Here is a 24,487-nt window from a genome sequence, read left to right on the forward strand (position 1 = left end):
ATAAGCCATTAATGTTAAATTACTTACATATGTCTGTTGTGCCTGTAGAATTACCTCCTTAAGGGATAGAAGAATTCAGCAAAGAGCCTTACACAAACACAGTAAGTACTCAATAAATGTTGCTTGAATTTAAAAAAATAATAATTATGAGCTATAGTTGATAACCACAACAGTAAAAAAAAAAAAAAAATGGCCTGGATCCAAGGCTTTTTCAAACTGAAAAGATGTAAGAATCAAAATTTATTATTAGGTTGGAGCAGGTGTGTTAGACTGAGGATATATTCAATACTTAGAAAGTCAATTTAAAAACCAAATCATTTCTGGGCTTCCCTGGTGGTGCAGTGGTTAAGAATCTGCCTGCCAATGCAGGGGACACGAGCCAGGGTTCGAGCCCTGGTCCAGGAAGATCCCACATGCTGTGGAGCAACTAAGCCCGTGCACCACAACTACTGAGCGTGCGCTCTACAGCCCGCAAGCCACAACTACTGAAGCCCCCGTGCCACAACTACTGAAGCCCCCGTGCCTAGAGCCCATGCTCTGCAACAAGAGAAGCCACCTCAAAGAGAAGTCTGCACACTGCAAGGAAAAGTAGCCCGCGCTCGCCACAACTAAAGAAAGCCCGCACACAGCAAAGAAGACCCAACGCAGCCAGTTAAATAATTAATTAATTAATTAATTTAAAAATAAATAATAAAATAAAATAAAATAAAAACCACATCATTTCTACATATAATCCTCTAGTTCCAGTTCTCAGTCCTGCTCCTCAGTCCCCCTTTCCTCCTCAGCTTCTTCATCCTTTTCTAAGATGTGTCTTTTCTAGCTTAATAAGCTCAGAGCATTGTTTCTGGTCATGGCAGCAAATTGCTGTCACCATTCTTACGGAGAGATGCCATCCAGCCCTCAGCTGCCTGAAGGCTTAGCATCTCTTGGCTCCAGCCCAAGTCACGTGACAAAACAGGTGACCTCAAAATCAAAAATGAAGCGCCATGGCCACTCACCCTCAACCACTTTTACAGCTGGAAACTGTCAACCTGATACCAAGGAAAATTGTCTAATTAGAAAGTGAGCAGAGACTGTCATTCCACATGTTGGGTTTTTTTTTTATTATTGAAGCATAGTTGATTTACAATGTGTTAATTTCTGCTGTACAGCTACGTGATTCTGTTATGCATATCTATACATTCTTTTTCATATTATTTTACATTATGGTTTATCAGAGGATACTGACTATAGTTCCCTGTGCCATACAGTAGGAACGTGTTCTTTATCCATCCTATATATAATAGTTTGCAACTGCTCATCCCAAGCTCCCAATGCATCCCTCCTCCACCTCTATCCCCCTTGGTAACCACAACTCTGTTCTCTATGTCTGTGAGTCTGTTTCTATTTCATAGATAAGTTCATTTGTGTCATATTTTAGATTCCACATATAAGTGATATCATACAGTATTTGTCTTTGTCTGGCTTACTTCACTTAGTATGGTAATCTCTAGGTCCATCCACGTTGCTGCTAATGGCATTATTTCAATTCTTTTTATGGCTGAGTAATATTCCCTGTGTGTGTGTGTGTGTGTGTGTGTGTGTATACACACATACCACATCTTTATCCATTCATCCGTCGATGGACACTTATGCTGCTTCTATGTCTTGGCTATTGTGAATAGTGCTGCTATGAACATAGGGGTGCATGTATCTTTTCCAATTAGAGTTTTCTCTGGTATATGCCCAGGGTTTTGTTTTACTTCAGGAGAAACCACTACAATTATGTGCCTTCATCTTAGCCCATTCTGTGTAAATCCAACACTGTTTTGGAAAATCCATCACCCAGCCACAGAGCAGTGCAGGAGTGAGTGAAGGACTGAATGGGGGAGGGGTGGAGGAGGGATGAGGAGCTACTGAAAATCTCTAAACATTTAGAGAACCCAGGACTGACTGAAGTTCGTACTGACCTAAAAAATATATTCAGAGGTGTTGACCTCAAACTCAGGGCACCATCTCTATTACAAACCTGCTAATTAAAAAGAAAACAAGAAAGAGGAAGTTATATAAACCTACAACTTATTCAGCACAGCCACAATTTTTCTGGTAAGTGGAAGAGAACCATATGAATTAATAAAGAGTAACAATAGTTTACTCTTTTATACTTTTTTGAAATTGCCATCTGAGGCAGATTTTGAGTACTATAAAATTATCAGTGGGGCTTCCCTGGTGGCGCAGTGGTTGAGAGTCCGCCTGCCGATGCAAGGGACACGGGTTTGTGCCCGGATCCGGGAAGATCCCGCATGCCGCCGAGTGGCTGGGCCCGTGAGCCATGGCCGCTGAGCCTGCGCGTCCGGAGCCTGTGCTCCGCAACGGGAGAGGCCACAACAGTGAGAGGCCCGCATACAGCAAAAAAAAAAAAAAAATTATCAGTGTCCAGGTTTATTTACCTAAGTTGGCCTTAAGTAATGCATGGCTGTTTTCGAAAACTGATCCACTCGAAAACGTGAAACAACTGGTCTGAGGATACGCAAAATGACAAATTCTGAAAGAGTTCCAAAATCATTTTGAGCAGAGACATTGTTGTCAAAATTTCCCTTCGGATTTAACAATTTGCATCATTAATTTGTGATAGATTTTCAGGTTTATCTGATAAAATATCATGGATGTTTCTTTATGGTACAAAAAAAAAGGAAGGATCTGTTTGCATAGTTTATTCCAACTCTTTCAGTGTTGAAAATGGAAAGGTGATTAGAAAACATCACAGATGCCAAATTTCTTTCCACCTCCACTTTGAAAATAATTATTATTATCTGGAATTAAAATGTGAGTGGAAGGCAATTGTATGTTTTCTATTATTAACCCCTCTCCCTAACAAAAGAACAGGTAAAAAGGTAAGACAGAGAAAGGGCCTGTGATAGGAACGTGGCAGTACTTGTAAAGGCAACCAAGCCAGGTCTGGGGTAGAAATTGTCAGCTCTCCACCCACAAGGCAGAGTGGCACCATGGGGCTTCTCTTTGAGGGGTGTCTCCTGTACCATTTTCACAGTGGCTGTGACAAAGAAACTCACGACTGATAACACAGATTAGGTCTAGCACTGGAGCGGTGTGCTAGGCAGAGCATTAAGCCTGGGCCCAGATTAGGCAGAGACAGAGAAGGGAACAGTGGCCTGACTGTGGAAAGTCTTCAGTCTGCGTGGGCGAGAACTGGCCTCTGCCACACTTCTGTTGTGGGTGTATGTAGTTATTACCCCCCAAAAACACTAACTGTTCACAACCAAGAAGGAGGACTTCTAGGCACACTGGATGCCTTGCTTGCCAGAAAGAGCTTTTTTCAGGGCACACTCAGAAGCACCAAGACTTGCTGTTACACAAGGGCATTTCAGCAGGCTTCAAAATTGATCTTATTTTTTTTTATTTTTTATTAGTTTCTGCTTTATAACAAAGTGAATCAGTCATACATATGATCTTAGATTTCATTAAACAAACCCACTGCCATAGAGCACAGACACTGATCCCCATTTTGCAGCTGTACAGAGGGCGACTAACCCAAACATTTAATCCAAGTCTAGCCTCTCGACTTTGTGGGACGATGATCCTGCTGATGGAATTGGATAAGCTGTCCATCTGCTAACTCTGAAGCTCTGTCCCAGTGCCAGTGAGGGTTTTGTACTAAAACTATCTCTTAGTTTCTTGTTCACTCAAGTTTGCAAAGTAATTCTCCAGAATGTGCAGTCTCTAGCCATGTTTGTTCCGCATGCAGTATTATTTGCCCCATAAGAGAAATAAACTCATGACTTCTTTGGCTGTGCTAATACTAATAGCATTTCCTTAACTTCATCCATCCCTGTTCTACCTTCACAATTTTTGTCATCCCAGTAGAGCACCTGTGTTCTTTATTATTTACCTCACTCTTTTAAATCAACTTTGTTGAGTAAGATTTATCTTTAAATCACTAACATGAATAGAAAGCCATTATCATCACCAGATATAAAAGATAAATATAACAATCAATACAATATAGTGCTATTAAGTTTTACAGAAAGCAACCTAAAGGGAGTAAAACTTTTTTAAATAAAAAGGAAAGAGGATAACTTCCTCACTCTGATTCAATATTAAAAACTGCTGTTTTGCAGTACCACTTAAAATCTTCTCTAGCAGTGCTGGTGGCGTATGCCTTACACTTTCGGGGAAAAAAACTGAACTAAACAGACAATGAAACAGTACTGTGATGTAAGTCGAATTACAGCATAGACTATAAAATTCAAATTACTAACCCTCTGGGCAGGACTCATGATGCACTAAGAAAGTCTGCCCTAGATTTGTGGACAGCGAGATAGTACTCTGGGGAGGTACCTCTTCTCACATATCCAGAAAGCATTTGTCTCCAAGAGCTAAGAATCAGTGAGCAGAGAAAACAGACAAAAAGTCCGGGCATGAAAGCGGATGCGCTTCACCACAGAAAACTGCATCAGACCTTAACTTGAAGTCTGTAGTACTATCTCCCTCCCTTGAGCAGGGAACATTAGGAAACATTTAATTTTGCTCCTGGAATCAAAGCCGACTTGAACTTCAGTCAGCTCTAGCCTCTTACCCTTTAGCCAGGAATATCCTGGAGGTTTCCCACCTTCCACATGGGCAGGTGCGGGACCAAGAGAAACAGCGAATCTGGGCTCAAAACCACAGGAAGCTGCTGAGGGGCTGATAGGAGAGGGCTGGGGGGTGGGGACAGCTAAGATCTCCTCCTCAGTGTGTTTGGCATCCCTGGGGAGCTTCTTAGCAATGCAGCATCTCCAGACCCACCCCAGACCTACTGCATCAGAATCTACATTTTAACAAAATCCAATGGTAATTCATGGCATGGTCAAGTTTGACAAGCACTGATCCAAAAGGGCTTGAGAGGTCTGACACCAACATCTCATTTGCCTCCCTCCTCCATGGGCAAGTGACACTCTTTGGAAAATCAGGAACTGAGGAAGCCAACAAAGGTCCTACCACGACAGTGGCCAGTGCTGGCCGTGGCCCTGCTACAACCCAGGGACTGGGTAGGAACAGCCTCTGATCACTGAGAGGGCCTTCTCTGCTGGGGCTGCAGAAGACACACGGGGATCCAGACATGAGCCCCAAACCCCTACAAACACCTGCATCCACGCAAAGTGCGGGTCCTCCCACTGCCTCTCAGGCTGCAGGCTCTGTAACTTTGATTCACCTACTCAGCTGCCTAGGAAACTCACATTAATGGGATTTTATGGGCCAAAAGAATGAGAGAGGAGACACGGGGAGATTTGCCTGACCTGGAAACAGCTCCAGACCCACGTTCCTGTTGGTTATAGTAAAACCATGACCTTGTTCTGCTCTGTCATCTGTGCAGTTTTTTCACAACCATAAAGAAAGGTCCCTCCACCACCACCACCCCATTCCCACCACACACACGAGCCAGAGCAAGCCTTTGCCAATAGGCGAAGGGGGAGGTTAACTCCCCCAGCATTTCTACAGGAGCCTGATTAAAAGGGAGCAGATCTGCAGGATCCGTCACAAAAGTCCAACACCTGCAGAAGGAGAGGTTGAAAATGAGGCGGGGAGAAAAGGAGGGTAGGCATCCCAGGGAGATAGAACACTGTGTGACCTCACACGACTACAGTGAAAGCTCACCTCCTCTTATCAACATGCTGGAAGGCATAAATGGACACGTGGAAAGAGGCACGTAGCCCTTCTTTCTTCCTCTGAATATCTGAAAAGACACAGCTGATGTGGAATCTGGTCAAACTGGCCGCTGACAATGCTGAATTCCCACAGAGCATCTTTTCCCATCAGAGTCAATAATAGGACTGCAACCTTCAAGCTTTATGCGTTCTCTGCTCCCAGATAACTAAAGCCAATACTTCTCCTCTTTCTCAAGTATGTCTGGACCCCTGCTTCTCTTCCTTCCTAGTGCCAATTTCAAAATGGCTATTTGATTTCTTGGGATTGTGTGATTTCAGCGACCATTTTTCAAAGGCACTGCTTCCTTGCAGAGTTCATAGCCAGCCAGTCTTTACAACGGAGATCATCGCTAAGACAAGAGAAAGCAGTTTCAACCACATACGCCTTAGGTAAGGGAGACGACGCAGGACAGCCTTAGAGGCAAGGCTGGCCTCGGAGGCCCGCCCCCTGCCACACTGCAGTGTGAGGGGACGCTGCCCATCGACAACTTCTGCAACGAGGGCAGGGCCGCGCTCTGTACTGCTTGCCACTCCTGTACCAGGGCAGCCAATACCTAGGGTGCCCAGTGACCAGGAGCTATGGCTTACGGTTGGCTTAAAAAAGATGAGTTGGGTCAACCAGGCCTCATTTAGAAATGGCAGCCAGATGCCACAGCAAGGGCAGAGGCCCAGAAGTGCATGGTGAGAAACCACAACAAACCGGGTCTGCAGAGGCCAGTTCCAAAGAACAGAGCACCCATAAACAGAAGAGAGACGCCAAGAAACCACTAAAATGGTGTCAGATGTGGACTCCGGGGCAATGCTTTTAGCAAGTCAGCTCCACCCCACACCCCATCCTTACCATCAAATCCCTTTTACTTAAGCAGAGCTGACCCCCCTGCAGCCTCCCAAACTAATTCTTTCACTCTTTCTAGCACCTGCAAGGGAAGAAATAATTCTCATGACAAAGGTAGATGCTATATCAAGAGCATATGGCTTGGCCTAAAGACAGTTTCCAATGGATGGGATCTGAGAGGTGGTAGCAATTTAAAAAGTGGAGGGTAGGGGCTTCCCTGGTGGTGCAGTGGTTGGGAGTCCGCCTGCCGATGCAGGAGACACGGGTTCGTGCCCCGGTCCAGGAAGATCCCGCATGCCACAGAGTGGCTGGGCCCATGAGACATGGCTACTGGGCCTGCGCATCCGGAGCCTGTGCTCCGCAACAGGAGAGGCCACGGCAGTGGGAGGCCCATGTACCGCAAAAAAAAAAAAAAAGTGGAGGGTAAAATCATTCTTTCTTCACCGTGTTTTCAATCAAGTACTGATTATTACTGCTGCCTTATAACAATGATCCACAGGAAAATACTGTTATCCGGGCCTTGGGGTTTCTGCAGAGGACATCAGATTAAAAGAGCCAGACCTGAGGGTCACTGAGAAGGAACCTACAGATTTTTGTAGGAAAGCAAAACAAAACACAAAGCGGGTGTGTAATAGGAGAGACAGAAAAGGATTATCATTTTTATAAACAATAGATTACATATGGGCTTATCCTCAGGACATTAAACCGGAGTTCTTGCAAGGACTGAATTCCATCACTAAAGACAGGACCCCCTGGGAGCTGCCACTTTAACTTGAAGTAATTAATCAAACATGCTCCAACAAGCCATGGGACCAGGCTGCCCGGGGAATGCTCTAAGGGCTATAAAACCCAAGGTAAAACCAGGGTACCCATTTAAAAGTGAAAGGTTAAACAGGATATAAACACCCTGCTAGGGCGTTCACTTAAAAGGAAGCAACATTACAGTGAAATCTGAAAATCAAAATAAAATCACAAATATGCCACACAAATAATTCAAGTGGGCAGACCTACCCGGGGCCTAATCAGAACTGAATGAAACTGACAGAAATATCTGGACGGCAAGCAGGTCTGTTCACTGCAGCAGGGAGACAGATTCTCAGGGGAGCAGCCCAGGCAACCAGGCCATAGCCAGGAGAAACCAACCCTTCCCTAGGGCGCTTTCCCTGCCACAGCAGTCCCCCGAGATCTGGACAAATGACCATACTAGCAGCCCTCAATGTCACCTCCAATCAAACAAGGGGGCAAGCTGCGGATTTGCCAGTCCGCAGCTCCACCGCTGTGAATCAGACTGAACCAACTTTGAGAAAGTTATCGCCTAAAAACTGTCATGACACTTTGGGTAAATACATACGAGGTGACTAAAGTATTCAATAACAGCATTAATTTCATCCCAAAACATATACATAGCTTTCCTCCAAGAATTTTTATCCAGCCATATTTACTAAAAATTGTAAGCATCAGCATCAGAAGAGACAAATGAACAATTCAAGTGGAATCATTTTTTCTTACCATTTCGGGACACGTCAAGTTCCACCAGCTGCATGAAGTTTGCTATTTCTGGAGGGAGCCGCTGAATTTCGTTATCGCTAAGTCCAAGCTTTCGTAACTTGACTAGCTGGAAAAATTGCTGAAAGACAACATAGTTTCATGTAGGTCTCACATCTATTTGCAGTGTAAACTTTTTGCCCAATATGAAATTTAAAACAATATGTCTTCTAAAAATTAGTGACGATTGCACCAATGTCAATTTCCTGATTTTGATATTGTACCAAAGTCATGTGGTGATGTCACCAACAGGGTAAACTGGGTACACAGGCCATCTCTGTGTACCATCTACAATTATTTCAAAATTAAATTTTTTTAACAATGAATAAGTAACTCAATGAAAATAGTAATGACTCCTTTATATTATCCAGTAGGTGGCCACATTTTCTACTTATGGAACCTGATATGAAATCTGCAATGTTAAATAAAGATATTTGAAAATTAGAGTAAAACATTTCTTAAACATTTTTAAAAGAAATTACTGTGCATCAGAAAATATATAACATTTGGAGGAGAAATGTGTGGAGGAGAAAAAAATTATTTTTGGCCAATCTAAAAAAGAGCCTGCACTGGATCCTTCCATTAACCATGGCACACAGAGGTGCCTTTTGCGCCACACCCTTTAAAAACAGTACTAAAATAGCATTAAAGGAATTTATAGGGAGATGGATATAGATATAAAATATATGAAATAAAGTCATGAAGACAATTCAAGATGAGAGGGAACGAGAAGCAAACTAGACATGCAACAAAATCCTTGAAGCTAGAAAACAGATAAATTAAATGACAGCTAATGAAAGAATCGATACAAAGCTGAAATTTAAGCCTATGGAGTGAGTAGCCAATAGGAGATTAGGTCCAGGTACCTCTGAAGGAAGGAGAACTGCTTGAAAATGGATATAAAGACAGTTAGGCCCCCATAACCCCTCCTCTCCCCTGCACAATGAGGCAGGGACTGGAAATTTCCCCCAGAAGAGCTGACTGTAAGCACAGCTAAGGGCAGGGGTGAGGCACCCAACTGGAAACAGGGGGAGGGGGTCAGAGCCTGCTCACTGAGATCCATCCCCTTCTCCCTGCAGCCAGGCTCCCCAGGGGGGGGAAACAGACAGACTTACAGACACGGATTATACAATAGGGAAGCCCCAGGTTACAAGCCCCACCCATGCACTCAGAGCTTCAATTCTTTCCTTTTTTACTTCAAGTGCCTGGATCTCATTAAAACAGAGCCAAGGTTCTCCAGACACTTGAGGAAAGCCCTTTACATGCAAGAGAGTGGGCACCCACACACATCTCAGAAGAAACAAATGTGATGTACGGAGCAGGAAAAACTTCACCAACCAAAAAAAATATAATTAATACCCACAGAGAAATAAGAGGAAGTGAACAGCATGATGCCATAAGAGGCAAGCTTCAAAGAATAAACTCTCAGAAATTAAAAACTAGTGCAGCATCAATATAAGAATCCAATAAAAGAGATGAAAAATAAAGTTAACAGAAATCCCTCAGAAAGTAGAAAAGAAAGACAATGAGGTGGAGAAACGGGACAGAAAAAAATAGGAAAATTAGATGATCAGTCCTCAAGGTACTATATCCAATGAATAGGTATTCCAAAGAGAAAGAAAACACAGGGACTGCAGAGCATGAGTTTCCAGTTTGAAAGGGCCCAACACGTGGACAATAAAATGAATGACACAAAACACATAGGGATACCAAAGAATATTATAAAAGTTCATTAACTCCAGAAATAAGACGATTCTAAAAGCTTCCAGAGACCAAGGGGTTGGAGGGGGAAGGGAGGTCATAACAAAGGATTGGGAATCAGAATGGCGCTGGACTCAACAGCAACCTTGAAAGTAAGAAGGCAATGGAGCAATGCCTTCAAAATTCCAAGAAAACATTATTCCCAACCTAAAATCACATACCCAGCCAAACTATCAATCAGGTATGTGACAGAATAAAGACATTCTCAGACACGCATGGTCTCAAAAAATTTATCTTCCTTGGACCTTTCTCAAGAATCCATCGAGGGACTTCCCTGGTGGCACAGTGGTTAAGAATCTGCCTGACAACGCAGGGGACATGGGTTCGAGCCCTGGTCCGGGAAGATCCCACATGCCACAGGGCAACTAAGCCCGTGCACCACAACTACTGAGCCTGTGCTCTAGAGCCCGTGAGCAACTACTGAGCCCACGCACCACAACTACTGAAGCCTGCGCACCTAGAGCCCATGCTCTGCAGCAAGAGAAGCCACCACAATGAGAAGCCCGCACACCACAACGAAGAGTAGCCCCCACTCGCCGCAACTAGAGAAAGCCCACGCACAGCAATGAAGACCCAATGCAGCCAAAAATAAATTAATTAAATAAACAAATTCATTAAAAAAACAAAAAAACAGAATCCATCGAAATGTGGAAGTACTGGGTTGGCCAAAAAGTTCATTTGGTTAGTGACTATGTTGTTCAATAAAATTATTGGTGAAAATGAAAAATGTGTCTCTTATTTTCACTTAAAACCAAATGAACTTTTTGGTCAACCCAATAAATCTAAAAGGAGGAAGATCTGAGATCCAGAAATCAGAGAATCAACAAACAGAGACAAAGGACAAAACAGTGAAGGAATTCCAAGATGGCAACCGAGCAGCAGGTCCCAAGAGCAACCTGTCTATACTGAAGAAAATATGGGGCTCCCATAAAAAAAATTAAAAATAAAAACACATGTGAGGGGTTATCTGACATGTTTGGGAGTATCAGGAAGATTTATTTGGTGACAAATTAGAAACTGAAATAGAGAAAACAAAGCAAGTAAAAAAGGAGGGAGTTATTAATTCCAGAAAAAATACAGAGTAAAAGAAGATATAGTCATAATATAAATATAAAATTTGGTTATGAACAATACTTATACAGTCATAATATTTTAATATTTATGTACTGTCAAAAACAAAATTTATATTATGTCAATACTGAGAGGATGGGAAAGAAACTGTAAGTGCTAAAGACTCATCTTCCATAGAAGGAAATCAATAAATAACTAAAAAGTGTGTGTTGCGGGGGAGGGGGAATCAAACAGTAAAATCAAGCCATTTAGCAATGTGGAAGCTAATGTCAATAGAAATATCCCAGAGCTGGGGGTTCGCAAAAGCCAGAAATTGGAGTGGGAGAGGGGGAGGGCAAGAGGCTTATTGGATTTTTTAAAAATTATTTGCATATATTACCTTGCTAAAAATAGAAATTGAATTTACAAAGGAAAAAGTCTCTACTAAGATAACAGGGTGCTCCAAATGATAGTTGCGAAGGATGCTAACATTTAATAAGCTACATCATTTCTTTTCCTTTGGTAAAAGGGATTGTAACTTATACAGTCAAAAAGAAGGCATCGTCTTTGACAACCAGTTGGGCAATACACAAAACGTAAAAAGTTTTTCAAGTCCACTGACATCATAACAATACTTTTGGGCATCTATTCTCTTAACATAATTGAAAATAAGAAAAACCAGCTACGGTGCACAATATGTCTTTGCATTCTTATCACTACAAATGAAAAGCATGTCAAATAAGGGAAATGATTAGCATGTTATTAATAACTCAATACCAAGCAAACAACAAAAACAATTGCTGTAAAGACCAGAGAACTTGAAAAAGATTGGCAATGCAAATATAATTTAAAAAGAAGACAAAATGGCAGGTACTCTATGGAAAAAAGCACGCGTGAATGTTGAGAAGGGAACAGGGGGGAAAAAGTTATGCTAGGCAACAAGGGAAATGCATGAACAACTTTATTTTTTTAACAAAAAAGAAAGATGTTTTAAAATAAAACGAACTATGAATCTCAGCAAATGAATGCTACCAATTAGCTATATATGACAATGAGCGTGCTCAACAAAAGGACTAATCCTCTGGAGTTCTTTAATCATAGGGCTGAAATTTAATTTCTTAAGGAAAGGTATTGAAATTTCTGTATGTGGGTTTTACTAAGGCATTAGCTGACACAAAAGCCATTCAAAAGAGTCACATTTGAATAACTGAGCTTATGCCAGTTGTTCAAAGAGTCTGACAGTTTAATAATGCATCGATGTGTTTACTCAGGCATGAAAAGCTCACTTTGTTTTCCAGGAAAGGCATAACAGCAACAGCACAAAAACCATCACCAAATACATACATTCAAGGACCGCTCAGAAATAATACAAGGAACCAAGTCAACCAAGGACTTAGATCTACAGTGAATAATAAGCTAGTTTTATGTCTGTGGAAATGACAACCTGCAAATCCCAACGTCCAATAGAAATCCTAATTTAATCCTAATCCTAATTTTAAATCCTAATTTAAAGCAAGCACATTTAAGTTTTGTTCTGCATATTAAAAGCATCCGCAAAAAGAACCTGTCACAAATACTACTTTATTCAACTGGGGATGCACATACCAGATGGAAAAACAACCCTATCTGACAGCATCCCACAACGAAAACAGTGATTCCTCAATCCTTCCCTCATTATCCTGATGGGATCTTAGTTTGGTGTCCAAATGCTTTAAATTAACTACATTCTATAAGATAGACACAATGCCACTAAGACTGATTAAACCTTCAAGTTTTCAACTTCCGCAGATCATCATGGAAGAAAACTCCACAAGCTTATAAACCCTTCTGCCTTCTCTCTGAGATGAGCCAGGGCACATGAGGAACAATTCCTGTAGCCCTCTTGGCAGGATGCCTCAGCAGGGTGATCATGTGACGGGGTACACAGACACCATTCTTCAACCACACCATGTTGATTACAGCACACTGGCCCACTTAGAGCACATTTTGTACAATGACATGGAAAGAAACCCAAATTGCCTTGGCTTGCTTTGCTACACCACAGTCTTCTTATAGCCACCATTGTTTTTAGTAGATACAGAGTCTTTAATCTGGTTGAACAGAATGTTTCTTTTTCCCATTCTCCGTTTCTGGCAAGATTCTTTTTCCTTCTCTTGATAGTATGAGTCCCTCTCCCTTCTTCTTAGGAATACTCAGTCCTAAGAGAGCTGTGTCCATAGCTATCACTATATGGCCAATGATCAATTGTCCCCCACTGCCGAAATGTCCCCATAAGGTGGAGAAAACATGAACCACTGTTACAGATTCACCTGGGGGATGACAATATGAAGAAAGTTATTAAACTCCCGAAAAAACTGTTTGAGCTGTCATGACATCACATTTACTCACAGACTTCCTTCTGGGGGTCTTCTAACCTTTCAACTAAATTTGACCCCTTTCCATCCTACATAACTCTCATCACATCCCTACTCCTGTCCCCAAAGACCTGAACTGCCTTTGTGGTCAACCTCCTTGGTAAAGATGTTGTAAAGCAATGGTTCTAATCTCCAGGTGAGAATAACATTTGTTACAATATTTATCATTTGTATCATCTGGCAATGTTCCTTTCTAGAGACTTACAAAAAGTAACTGTGACTTTATTACCCAGAAATTCTACTCCTAGGTATATACCTTATAATTTTTTTTAAACTCTCACATATTCTATTCCAGAATATATACAAGAACGTGGTTGGCAGAATTGTTCGTAATTGCCCCAAACTGTAAATAACCCAAATACCCATCAATAGTAGATCTGACAGAGGTATATTCTTGTAATAAAATTTTTCACAGCAATGAAAATGGAAGCTTACACTTAGTCATAGTATGGAGAAATCTAGAAATAATATTCAGCAAATGAAGCCAGACACAAAAGAAGGCATACTGTATTATTCCATTTATATAATGTTGAAAAATCACCAAAACTAAACTGCTTTGTTAGAGATACATACAGAGGCGGTAAAAAAATATTTTTTAAAAAAGGCAAAGATGTGGTTACTATTAAATCAAGTTAATGGGTACCTCTAGGTGTGAGGGAAACATTATGATCAGGAAGGTCATGCAATGGGCATTAGGAGGCCTGCCAATGTTAAACCTTCTAAGCTGAGTGGCAGTTACGGGTATTCATTTTATAATTTGTTATATACTGTAAGCTGTACATTTATGCTTTATGCACTTTTCAGTATACGTGAAATATTTTTATTTCACAATAAGAAAAGTCTTTTTAAAGCTTTAAACTACTTACTAATCAGGAAGAAAAAATACCAGACAATTAGCACCATGACATCAAATTCTTTAACTCATCAGAGTTAATGATAAGGAAAAGCAATGGCATTATGTCTGGAAGAGGAGGAGAAATAAAACTACCAATAGTAACCAAAACAACGTTAGAATGATCATTCTGTAGCCATTATGATATAGCTGTCAACCTTTACTGAGGGATTCCCTGTGCTCAGCAGTGAGCTAAGGACTTTACCTGGATCACATACTCTAGTCGTCTCAATGTCACCACAGTGCTAACACCTACATGTATCAGTCAGCCACAGCTGCATAACAGACCATCCCGAACTTAGTGACTCAAAAGCAACATGATTTTTTGAAATTTCTCACATTTCTGTGGGCTTGCTGGGCAGTTCCTCTGCTGTTTTCACCTGAGCTCACTCATGCAATTACAAGCAGCTGGAGGGTCAGAAGGGCTGGAAGACCACCCTGGCCTCACGCTTATGGTCTGGCAATTAGTGCCAACACCCAGCTGGAGCGCCTCTGTTCTCCACAGGTCTCTTTCCTCTCCCTTACGATTGAGTGGCTTCTTACATGAAGCTCTCTGAGTAGCATTCAAAAGGGACAAAGAGTCTGGGAGGACTCTTGGGGCCAAGACCTTGAAATTTGCACCATGTCATTTCAGTCCATAGTCAGGGGAGTGGAGAAATAGTCTCCACCGGCAGATGTAAAGAGCAGCAAAAATCACACTGAAAAGAGGCATGGGAGGGGAGAAATCTGGTAGATTAAATGGTCTATCGCAAAATGAGGTAGGGGCCTCAGGGGTGCTACAGAAGAACACATATAAAAACTGCACAGATTATCCCAGAAAATTCTATGGTTGATCACAGAGTAATGATTTTTCCAAAGGAAATTTAAACAGAAAATATAATAATATACTGAATAAACTTTGGTTAAGACATGACTTTTGATACATGAGAAAGTTAGGGATAAAAGGAAAAGCCCAAGAAATATTCACAGAATAGTTAAAAGATCCATTGGCTAAAGCAGAGAATTCAAATAATCATATCCCATGTCCAGAACTTGAATTTGAAAGGGTTTCAGCAAACACTCAAAAATAAGAACTATTGATGAAATAAGCATCAATAAGATACTTTTTCTAGTATGTTTTAGTAAAGAGGGATGAAATGGTAATGTCCCCAGGTGACTCACTTGACTTCCCTGGTCCTCTGTGTCCCTGTGTAAAAAATAAGCATTAAATGATCGAAGGGCTGTTTTTAGTTCTAAAAATACTAGGACTGCATTTCAAAATACCTTCAATGTACCATAAGAAACATGAAAATCCTATTAACACGCAATACAATAAGCATGCAGTTAAAAACGCATAAAATTACAGAAAGTAGATTAGTGGTTGCCTAGGAAACGGGAAATGACTGCTAATGGGTATGGGGTTCCTTCTGGGGTGATGAAAACATTCTAAAATTAATTGTGGTAATGGCCGCACAACCCTGTGAATACACTAAAACCACTGAATCATTCACTTTAAATGGGGGAATTGTATAGCCTATGAATTACATCTCAATAAAGGTGTCAAATCATGCACAGAATTGGTAGACAATAAAGAAGGAATCCCCTTTGGTAATGAAAGACTAAGCTAGGAACACAGAAACATTTTATTTTAAATTGAAGTATAGTTGATTTACAACGTTGTGTTAGTTTCAGGTGTACAGCAAAGTGATTCAGTTATATTTACATATATATACACACATATATATATGTTCTTTCTCAGATTCTTTTCCATTATAGGTTATTACAAGATATTGAATATAGCTCCCTGTGCTATACAGTAGGTCGTTGTTGGTTATCTCTTTTATATATAGTACTGTGTATCTATTAATCCCAAACTCCTAATTTATCCCTCCCCTCCACACCACTTTCCCCTTTGGTAACCATAGGTTTGTTTTCTATGTCTGTGGGTCTATTTCTGTTTTGTAAATAAGTACAATTGTCTCATTTTTTTAGATTCCACATATAAGTGATATCATATGGTATTTGTCTTTCTCTGTCTGACTGACTTCACTTAGTATGATAATCTCTAGGTCCACCCACTTTGCTGCAAATGGCACTATTTCATGCTTTTTTATGGCTGAGTAATATTCCATTGTATATACGTACCACATCTTCTTTATCCATTCATCTGTCAGTGGACATTTATAATAGGTTACTTCCATGTCTTGGCTATTGTGAACAGTGCTGCAATGAACATTGTGCATATATCTTTTCATATTAGAATTTTCCTAGACAATTTTATTTAATCAAATCCCTATATGCACCAGTGAGGTAAAGTTTTTTATGTTCAGTTCACAGATGAGGAAACTGAGGTTTCAGCAACATTTCATGGCTCCCTGATACTGCTGCTAGTTAATAACATTCTTTCAGGCATAACAGCATTGGAGGATCACAACATAATAAATTTTCAAGTAACTGGCAAACAAAAAACATTTGTGAAACTATATTCTAAAGAGCTAAGTGAAACAAAGTCATGGGAAGGGGAAATTGGGGCTAGGATAGGTGTTACACTAAAATGTTGCCAGCGCTGTAGGAAAGAAAAGAACATGCCAACAAGCCCTCATGGCAGGGGCGCTGTGGCCAATTCAATCCAGGCAGAGAGAGCAGACGTGAAAGAGAAGAAATCTAGACAGATAAGAAAGTGAGTAACTTCTAGAGGATCTTGGGCCTGGAGAGGTAACTCCAGATAAAGCCTAAGGCCAGGGGAAAGGCTGAAAGAGACAGGAAACCAGGAGACAGAATGTGATACAAGTTTATAATACGACAGAGCAAAAGGGGCACATCAAGAAGAAAGGCTTGGTCTACTTTTGGAGGCAAAGGAGGAAACATCACCCAGCAGCAGGGCAGCACGGGTGGAATTCAAAAAAGACTGACTACACTGTCTATTCAACTGGCAATTCGAATTTTCTGAACGATTTTCAGATAGATATAGAATGGGATTCAAAAGAGAGTCACAAATACTAAAGAATTTGAAATGCTGATTCACAAAATGGGAAGCTTATATCCACACACTACTGCGTGGGCCAGGGTACAGATAATAAACATGAAATGAGATAAAAGGTTCAATCCGTTCAGTAAAACTAACCGCTTCCTCTATAATGCAAAGCAGGGAGAAATATATTTCCTTGCCCACTGATTTGCCCATAAGACAAATAAATGAGACAGACCACAGGGAAAACTGTCTCCTGTTCTAAAATACAATGTTTAATCGGTCCCTGATTGAGCAGCACAGGTACCCTTTCTTTTGGCAACAAAGAGTGTGGATTCTTTTCCTTGCGTGGCCCTAGAAAGTCACAGGCAGATCAAAGTTCAGAGAAGCAAATGAGTTTCCCACTGAGTGCTGACATGTATACTTGAGCATTTATAATAAGGATGTTTACTTTGCTTGGAATATTTCTCTTCCCAATTTTTCTGTCTCTGGTCTCCACTAATCATTTTACCCTCTCTCATTTGCTAATATATGTTCACACTTTCATGGTGTTTTCATTACATTATCAAGCTGGCATCATGAATGAACACTAACAAGGATATGAATGCCTCAAGGGTGCACCCCTGGGAATTAAAACAGCTCAGGTGTGAATCACTTTGAAAAATCATAAAACCAGGAATGCATCATTTATGGTGCTATGATCAGAAGCCTGGATGAGGCTGGGACTAGTATTGCAATGGCTTGGAGAAGAGAAACCTTCATTGAAAGTACGATGGATTAGGACAGCGTCCCTTTACTGAGAACCTGAATGAGGGGAAAGCCAGGGTCATTGGAGGGCAGGCTGATGGCACAGAGAGAGAATGGACAGACTTGGACTGAGCAGGAGTGGTCCAGCATGGGAAGGGTCAAACGTGCCATGGTGAGAACAAGATATCAACCTGAAACACTAACAAAGGGGAAGGATTAAACACAGGCTGGTAAAGTCAAACAATGAACTATTGTTTGGCCATTAAAAATGTTTCTGGAGAATGTTTAATAATACAATAAATCCAAGTGTTCTAGGGCTATGGAGAAACAATGTAGAAGTGCATAAACTATACAATCCCTATTATGTTAAAAAATATAATATAGTTTTAGGGAAAAAACTACCTTAAGGGCTTCCCTGGTGGCTCAGTGGTTGAGAATCCACCTGCCAATGCAGGGGACACGGGTTCGATCCCTGGTCCAGGAAGATCCCACATGCCGCGGAGCAACTAAGCCTGTGCACCACAACTACTAAGCCCACGCTCTAGAGGCCACGAGCCACTACTACTGAGCCCATGTGCCACAGCTACCGAAGCCTGCGCGCCCTAGAGCCCACACACAGCAACGAAGAGTAGCCCCCGCTCTCTGCAACTAGAGAAAGCCAACATGCAGCAACGAAGACTCAATGCAGCCAAGAATAAATAAAATTTTAAAATTAAAAAACTTTTTAAAAAACAACTTTAAAAAGGTAAATCTGCTGAGAAAAAAAGAACTTAAATTCAATGATTAAGGATCACTCAACTTTGGGGTATTGATATTTTGTACCACAGAAAACCAAAGACTATTTATCTGAAAAAAGAGTTGTTTGTCCTTCAAACTTGAACCAACTTCAAGCAAAACTTGAAAGGAAGGAGCTAAAACCAGCTTACATACAAAAAAACAGCTCTTCCAGCAAGAAGTCAAACAGATATTCAATTCAGGTAATTAAAGTGGTTTTTCTATTATATTTTGACACAGGATTTTGAATAAGGTTGAATTTTTCACACATTGTACTCACGAAGGCATTACATGACTCAAATGGAATAAAACTGTGTTTGGGGGATGTTTTGGCTTAAATTCAATACAATTGATCCAAGCTAACAAGCAGTAGCAAGCACTACACAGAAAATGTGCCTACCACGTGCAGGGTTTTGAAGTGGAGGAAAAGATGATCAAACAGGTGTAGTCCTTAATCTCAAGGGACACCCAGGGGCTGACACAAACAGGTAGATCAAGTAGTTAAAATACAAGGGAGAAAGTGCAAATCATCACAAGTGAGGCTCAAAATACTAAGAAAGGATAATAAACGTCTTGTCAGAAACTACATCTATTATGCTCCTTCAGGTTTAAAAGAAAAAAAAAGGTCCATTAGGCTATTTTATGGTCAATCACACCACACCAATAAGATCAAAGATTCCTATGAGACATCACTCAAGAATGGATTATTCAGAGAAACTGTTAAGAAGATCGTTTCTGGGGCTTCCCTGGTGGCGCAGTGGTTGAGAGTCCGCCTGCCGATGCAGGGGACGCGGGTTCGTGCCCCGGTCCGGAAGGATACCACATGCCGCGGAGCGGCTGGGCCCGTGGGCCGTGGCCGCTGGGCCTGCGCGTCCGGAGCCTGTGCTCCGCGGCGGGAGGGGCCACAGCAGTGAGAGGCCCGCGTACCGCAAAAAAAAAAAAAAAAAAGAAGGTCGTTTCTGAATTTTCTCAGGAAATTCACCAACATTTAGATCAATGCTCTGAGTTCTTCCAGGCTCAGCTAAGAAAAAAGATATGGGCAACACGCATATCTTGGATGAAGAGAATACAGCCAACTGCCTATTCATTAATGTTTTCCATCTTCTATAGTAATAAATCGATAGCACCCCTAGCCAAGGATTGATCTTTCTGGAGAGAGAGCAAGAAATGGAGGAACTCAGTCACTGACACAGCATTTAAAAAAGTAATCTGAGTTACCAGATCACAGTCACTCAAGAAACTGGTAAAGACTCTCTTTTGGTAACCAGAAAGCTCATCAGTACCTCTTTGGCTTTACAATTTTAGAGTAACGACAGGCCTAATTTGTGAGTCTTTTTCTATACAATCTGAACAAATCAGATTGTACTGTCTCATTTCCCCCGGAATATTCTGCAACGTCCCCAGTCAAATCACACGACCAACTCCACGACGCCCCAAATCAGTCTGAGTCCTAAGATGGAGGACGTGTCCATTAGAGAAACTTCACAAAGACTCCAAGCCCTTCCACAAGGGAACATTTTGTTTGGAGATACCACATTGTGAAAACGGTCATTGTGTGACTTTTTGTTACAACATACGCAGAATATCTTAGAATTGTTCATATGAATGTCAATATAAAACGATGTCAGGGTCTGCCGTGGATCTGAAGCCTGAAGAAGTGTGAAGGTCAACACAGCACATCCTGGGCTATCATACACTGCTTGCCCAGTGCCCTTTGTGCCACACTTACCTTTAACTGAGAAAGGGAGCACTGGCTTTACTCTCTAGTTGGCATGACAGCCCGTGTTTGATCCGATGCTGACAGAGGATATAAGGTGCCGGGGCAAGATTCAAGGCCCTTAATAGAGAAGGGGTTGGGATACCCAAAGGAGGAGATGCACTGAAAACAATGCACAGGACGTTTGATTGTAAGGGAGGAATTTTATTTTTTATCCTTTTTTGTTTTAATCTATTTTTGGCTGCTTTGGGTCTTCGTTGCTGCACGCGGTCTTTCTCTAGTTGCGGCGAGAAGGGGCTACTCTTTGTTGCGATGTACGGGCTTCTCATTGCGGTGGCTTCTCCTGTTCCAGAGCATGGGCTCTAGGCGCACAGGCTTCAGTAGTTGTGGTGTGCGGGCTCAGCAGTTGTGGCTCCCAGGCTCTAGAGCAGTAGCAAGCACTACATAGAAAATGTGCCTACCACAGCTCAGCAGTTGCAGCGCACGGGCTTAGTTGCTCCGCGGCATGTGGGATCTTCCCGGACCAGGGCTCGAACCCATGTCCCCAGCATTGGCAGGCAGATTCTCAACCACTGCACCACCAGGGAAGTCCCAGGGAGGAATTTTAAAATGCCCATCAATGTGATTTGAAATAAATTAAATCAAACCAAGACAAAAAAAATGGCTCCTAATATTCTAAGGTGACATATAATGGCACTTTTGGTGCCTGCTCATTATAAGTAAAGGGAAAGAAAAGGACTTTATCTCTTATCCTCAATAACACTTAAGATGACCAAACTGTTATAAACCACTATCGAGAGATTTTTGAAGGGTGGGGGAGGGACCTGAGTCACCAGTAAATTTGATGTATTTCCACCCAGAATCTGTGTCCAACAAACTGCTGCAGGGGCTGAGCCCTGCAGCGCTAGTCATCACAGCACCATATTTATTTTGGAGAGTTTGTTTCGAGGAATTGCCAAAGGACTTTTCCACAAGAGGAGGGGGCACATCATCGAGTAACAGAGTAAGCTCAAGAGAAGAAATAACCCAACATGGGACGCACATCTGCTGAGGCCCCACAAGACTCTAGACAATTTAAACATTGCAATTCGGTCTTTGCATAGATGAAGAAGTCACTGTTAGGCCCCAGCCAGATTTCAGGCATTTAGAAATATAGTGATCACTGTCAAATTTAATAGTGCAGAAGGGCTTACCTTGCCCCCCAAACATTTTCTAATATATTCTAAATATGCATGAGCTACAACATGTCCTTTGGCATCCATAATCACAATTTAAGATGAAAATTGCATAATTCAGGAACTTTAGGATAAGGGTGTCTCTCCACCTAGATAGGCTTGGGTTCCAAAGTGTTTCTAGCTCCTATGAGAGTGGCCTGGCATCTTCAAAAGAGATCATCTCTCGTGTTCAAGCTTCTCACACACACTCAATGCGTACTGTTTCCTACCAGCTGCCCCAAACAGCTAAGTGCAAAGCAAGATGGAAAGACCCGAGAGTAGATTCCCTGGCAACTCCCACACAGTTATGCAAAAACACAACAGAGCACCTGACGATCCCTGCATTTTAGCTCCACAAGCTGAACGAGATATTAAATTCTAATATTAATCCAGATGAAGAAACACAAGGCCTAATTCTGAAAACTGTCTGAACTGCCTACCGCGTAAGGAACAAGAGAAACCCTCAGTGTCTCCCAGAACATGCTGCACCCCCATGGTCTCCATCAGAGTAAATGCTTTGTGTGTGGAGAGGACAGGCAAAGCTCACCCCCAGCCACTTCTTTAAGCTGCTCTTTTTGACATTCTTTAGATTTTATTGCTACTGTTTGCCAACAACCTTGGTCAGAGGCCACACAGACATTCCTGGTGTTCGTTCAACATTGGAACATACAGCGGTGCTGGGTGGGGACCCGAGGCTGCCCCATCAGCCACTCCACTTGTTCAGCTCAGCAGCTAAGGACTCAGCTCTTCCAACGTCACCAAGCCCTACAGAGAGGTCCCCGCAGTGTTCTCAAGCCGCTGACCAGCCGCCTCCTTGGGAGAAGTGCTTACTCAGTTCATTACCTCAAGAGTTCTGAGTCGGAAACCTCTTTTCGGCATGTGACCAAAAAGAACATTCGAGAAAAAGGGAACTCCTGGATGAAACCCAAAGCAAAGTAGGAGAGACAGCCACCTTCCTTCAGCTCCTGGACCCCAGGAAACAAGCAAGACCTCCCAGGGGTCCAGACACAATGGCATGGACCATCCCCTGTAAGTCCTTGAGGCAATTTTCTGAAGTAGCTCCAGGGTCCCAGTAGCTTCCATGCTACCACTTCCCCAGCCCCCCAGCCTCCAACTCCCAACCCTGAGGCCAGCTTTTTAGCCAGATGTGTCTAATAAAAGGACATCAGGTCATCCCTTCATCCCTGTCATGGAATCCCATCAGCACCTCCCACCCACCCCATCAGCACCAACAGGGGCTGACCCCGACCCAGCACCACTTTCTCTCTGGAAAGCATCTTCCACAGCCTGGCACTGTGGCTGACTAAGCATCAAAGATTTGGGAAGAGCATCAAGTATGCATAGGTCCAAGCAATTTAAAATTAAAATGCTACATGACCAGAGTAGACTTTGAAAGTCTAATTTCAAAAAGTTTCAGCACTTCACTTTTCACCACAGTAGCTCTAAACTAAACAAAAGATGCCTCTAAGGTGCCAGGTACTAGGCTAGGGGCTCTGTAAACATCACCTCACTTAATCTTAAACACCACCCTGAGCCTGACAGCTACCAGGATTTCACAAATATTGAAAGTGCAGCACGGGGAGGGTACACACCTGGGCGCCATTTACACAGGTGTGTCAGTGCCAGGATTCAAACTCAGGTCCAAAGTCCCTACCTGTCCACTATAAACAGCAAGGCCAAGAAGCATTGTGGAGTCCAAAGTCTGTAGACCTGGCTCCCCAAGTTACTGGCTGGCTGTGTGACCTCATGCAAGCTGCTTAACTGCTCTATGCCTCAGTTTCTCCATCTGTAAAAGGGGGTCACAATAGTACCCATCCCTCACAGAAGTGCAGCGACAATTATATGAGTGAATCGAGGTCAAGTATGTAGAGCAGTGCCTGGCATATAAGAAATGGTTAATAAATGTTAGCTATAATTATTACTATTATCTCACCATAAAGCACTCCCTCTTATATATCCAAGCTACTAAAACTTTTCAAGTGTAAGAAATGTAGATCCAGTTAGAACATCTTGCTGCCCTTGGATTATACTGTTAGGATGAAGCTAAGTGCTAAACGAGAACCATGCCCATACATTTCAAGACTTCTGTTATTTTCAAAAGCAGAGAAAGACCACAAACAAAAAGACATTATTACACATAAATCAACAGACTGCTGAGACCAAATGCTTACAGGACCTGGAGAGGTCCTTACATGTTAGTTAACGTTACCTGTTAGTTAACAAGTCCAGTCACCCCAGTCTACCCAGTACTCGAGCTACTATCCAAACACAGCAAGTAAATTCGAAAGCAGTATTTCCTACTCATCAAATCATTGAAAACAAAATAAAGCAAGAGTGAACTAAAACATACATGAAAGGGCTGGAAGGATTTCAGGGAAGCTCAGTGACCTGGCAAGGGTAAAGTCAGGCAAGACTTCAGGGTGGGCTGAGCCTGGTCCTGAGAGGCACACAAGTGGGAGGGGAGGCCAGGAGGCCCGCCCGGGAGGAGGGCTGAGCCCACGCAGGTGGAGACCAGTTCTGGGAAGCGGCCCCGCAAGGGCTGCCTGGCTCAGGCCCGCGGGTGCTGCCCTGGGGCCCGGCTCCTCCAGGCCTGGCCCTGTGATGACCAGCAGCAGAGGCCTGCACACTCCAGATGCCAAAGGGACTCAATTAGGGCTCTGGGCTCTCTTCCAGGGCCCACAGCCTGGGAGTCTAATTATGAGAAAGGAAGGAGAGCGGGCGATGCAACTGCCCACGTCTCTCTCCCTTGGCCTTGAACCAAGAGCCTCCACCTCTCAAACGGGTCAGCTTCCAAACATGTACTTGCAGGTCAGGGGTGGAAGCTCAGAGCACATCTCTGCACACACGGGGGCAACACTGCACATGTGGCCGAGTCTCCGGGTCACCCCACAAGTCTGCTCGACCCCCAGC

General features: G+C 42.4%; 1 protein-coding gene across 2 annotated transcripts in view; it reads right to left on the reverse strand.

Annotated features, from left to right (window-relative positions):
* The window catches only part of LRRC1 (leucine rich repeat containing 1), a 128,916-nt gene that overhangs the window by 76,072 nt on the left and 28,357 nt on the right, over nt 1–24,487 (reverse strand). For both annotated transcript variants that reach the window (XM_081245128.1, XM_081245129.1), the window contains exon 2: nt 8,026–8,143. In XM_081245128.1, coding sequence (XP_081101254.1) covers nt 8,026–8,143 — 118 coding nt within the window. The remainder of the gene's footprint in view (nt 1–8,025; nt 8,144–24,487) is intronic.

This window comes from Mesoplodon bidens (assembly GCF_964165515.1).
Source record: "Mesoplodon bidens genome assembly, chromosome: 10".
Lineage (NCBI taxonomy): Eukaryota > Metazoa > Chordata > Mammalia > Artiodactyla > Ziphiidae > Mesoplodon > Mesoplodon bidens.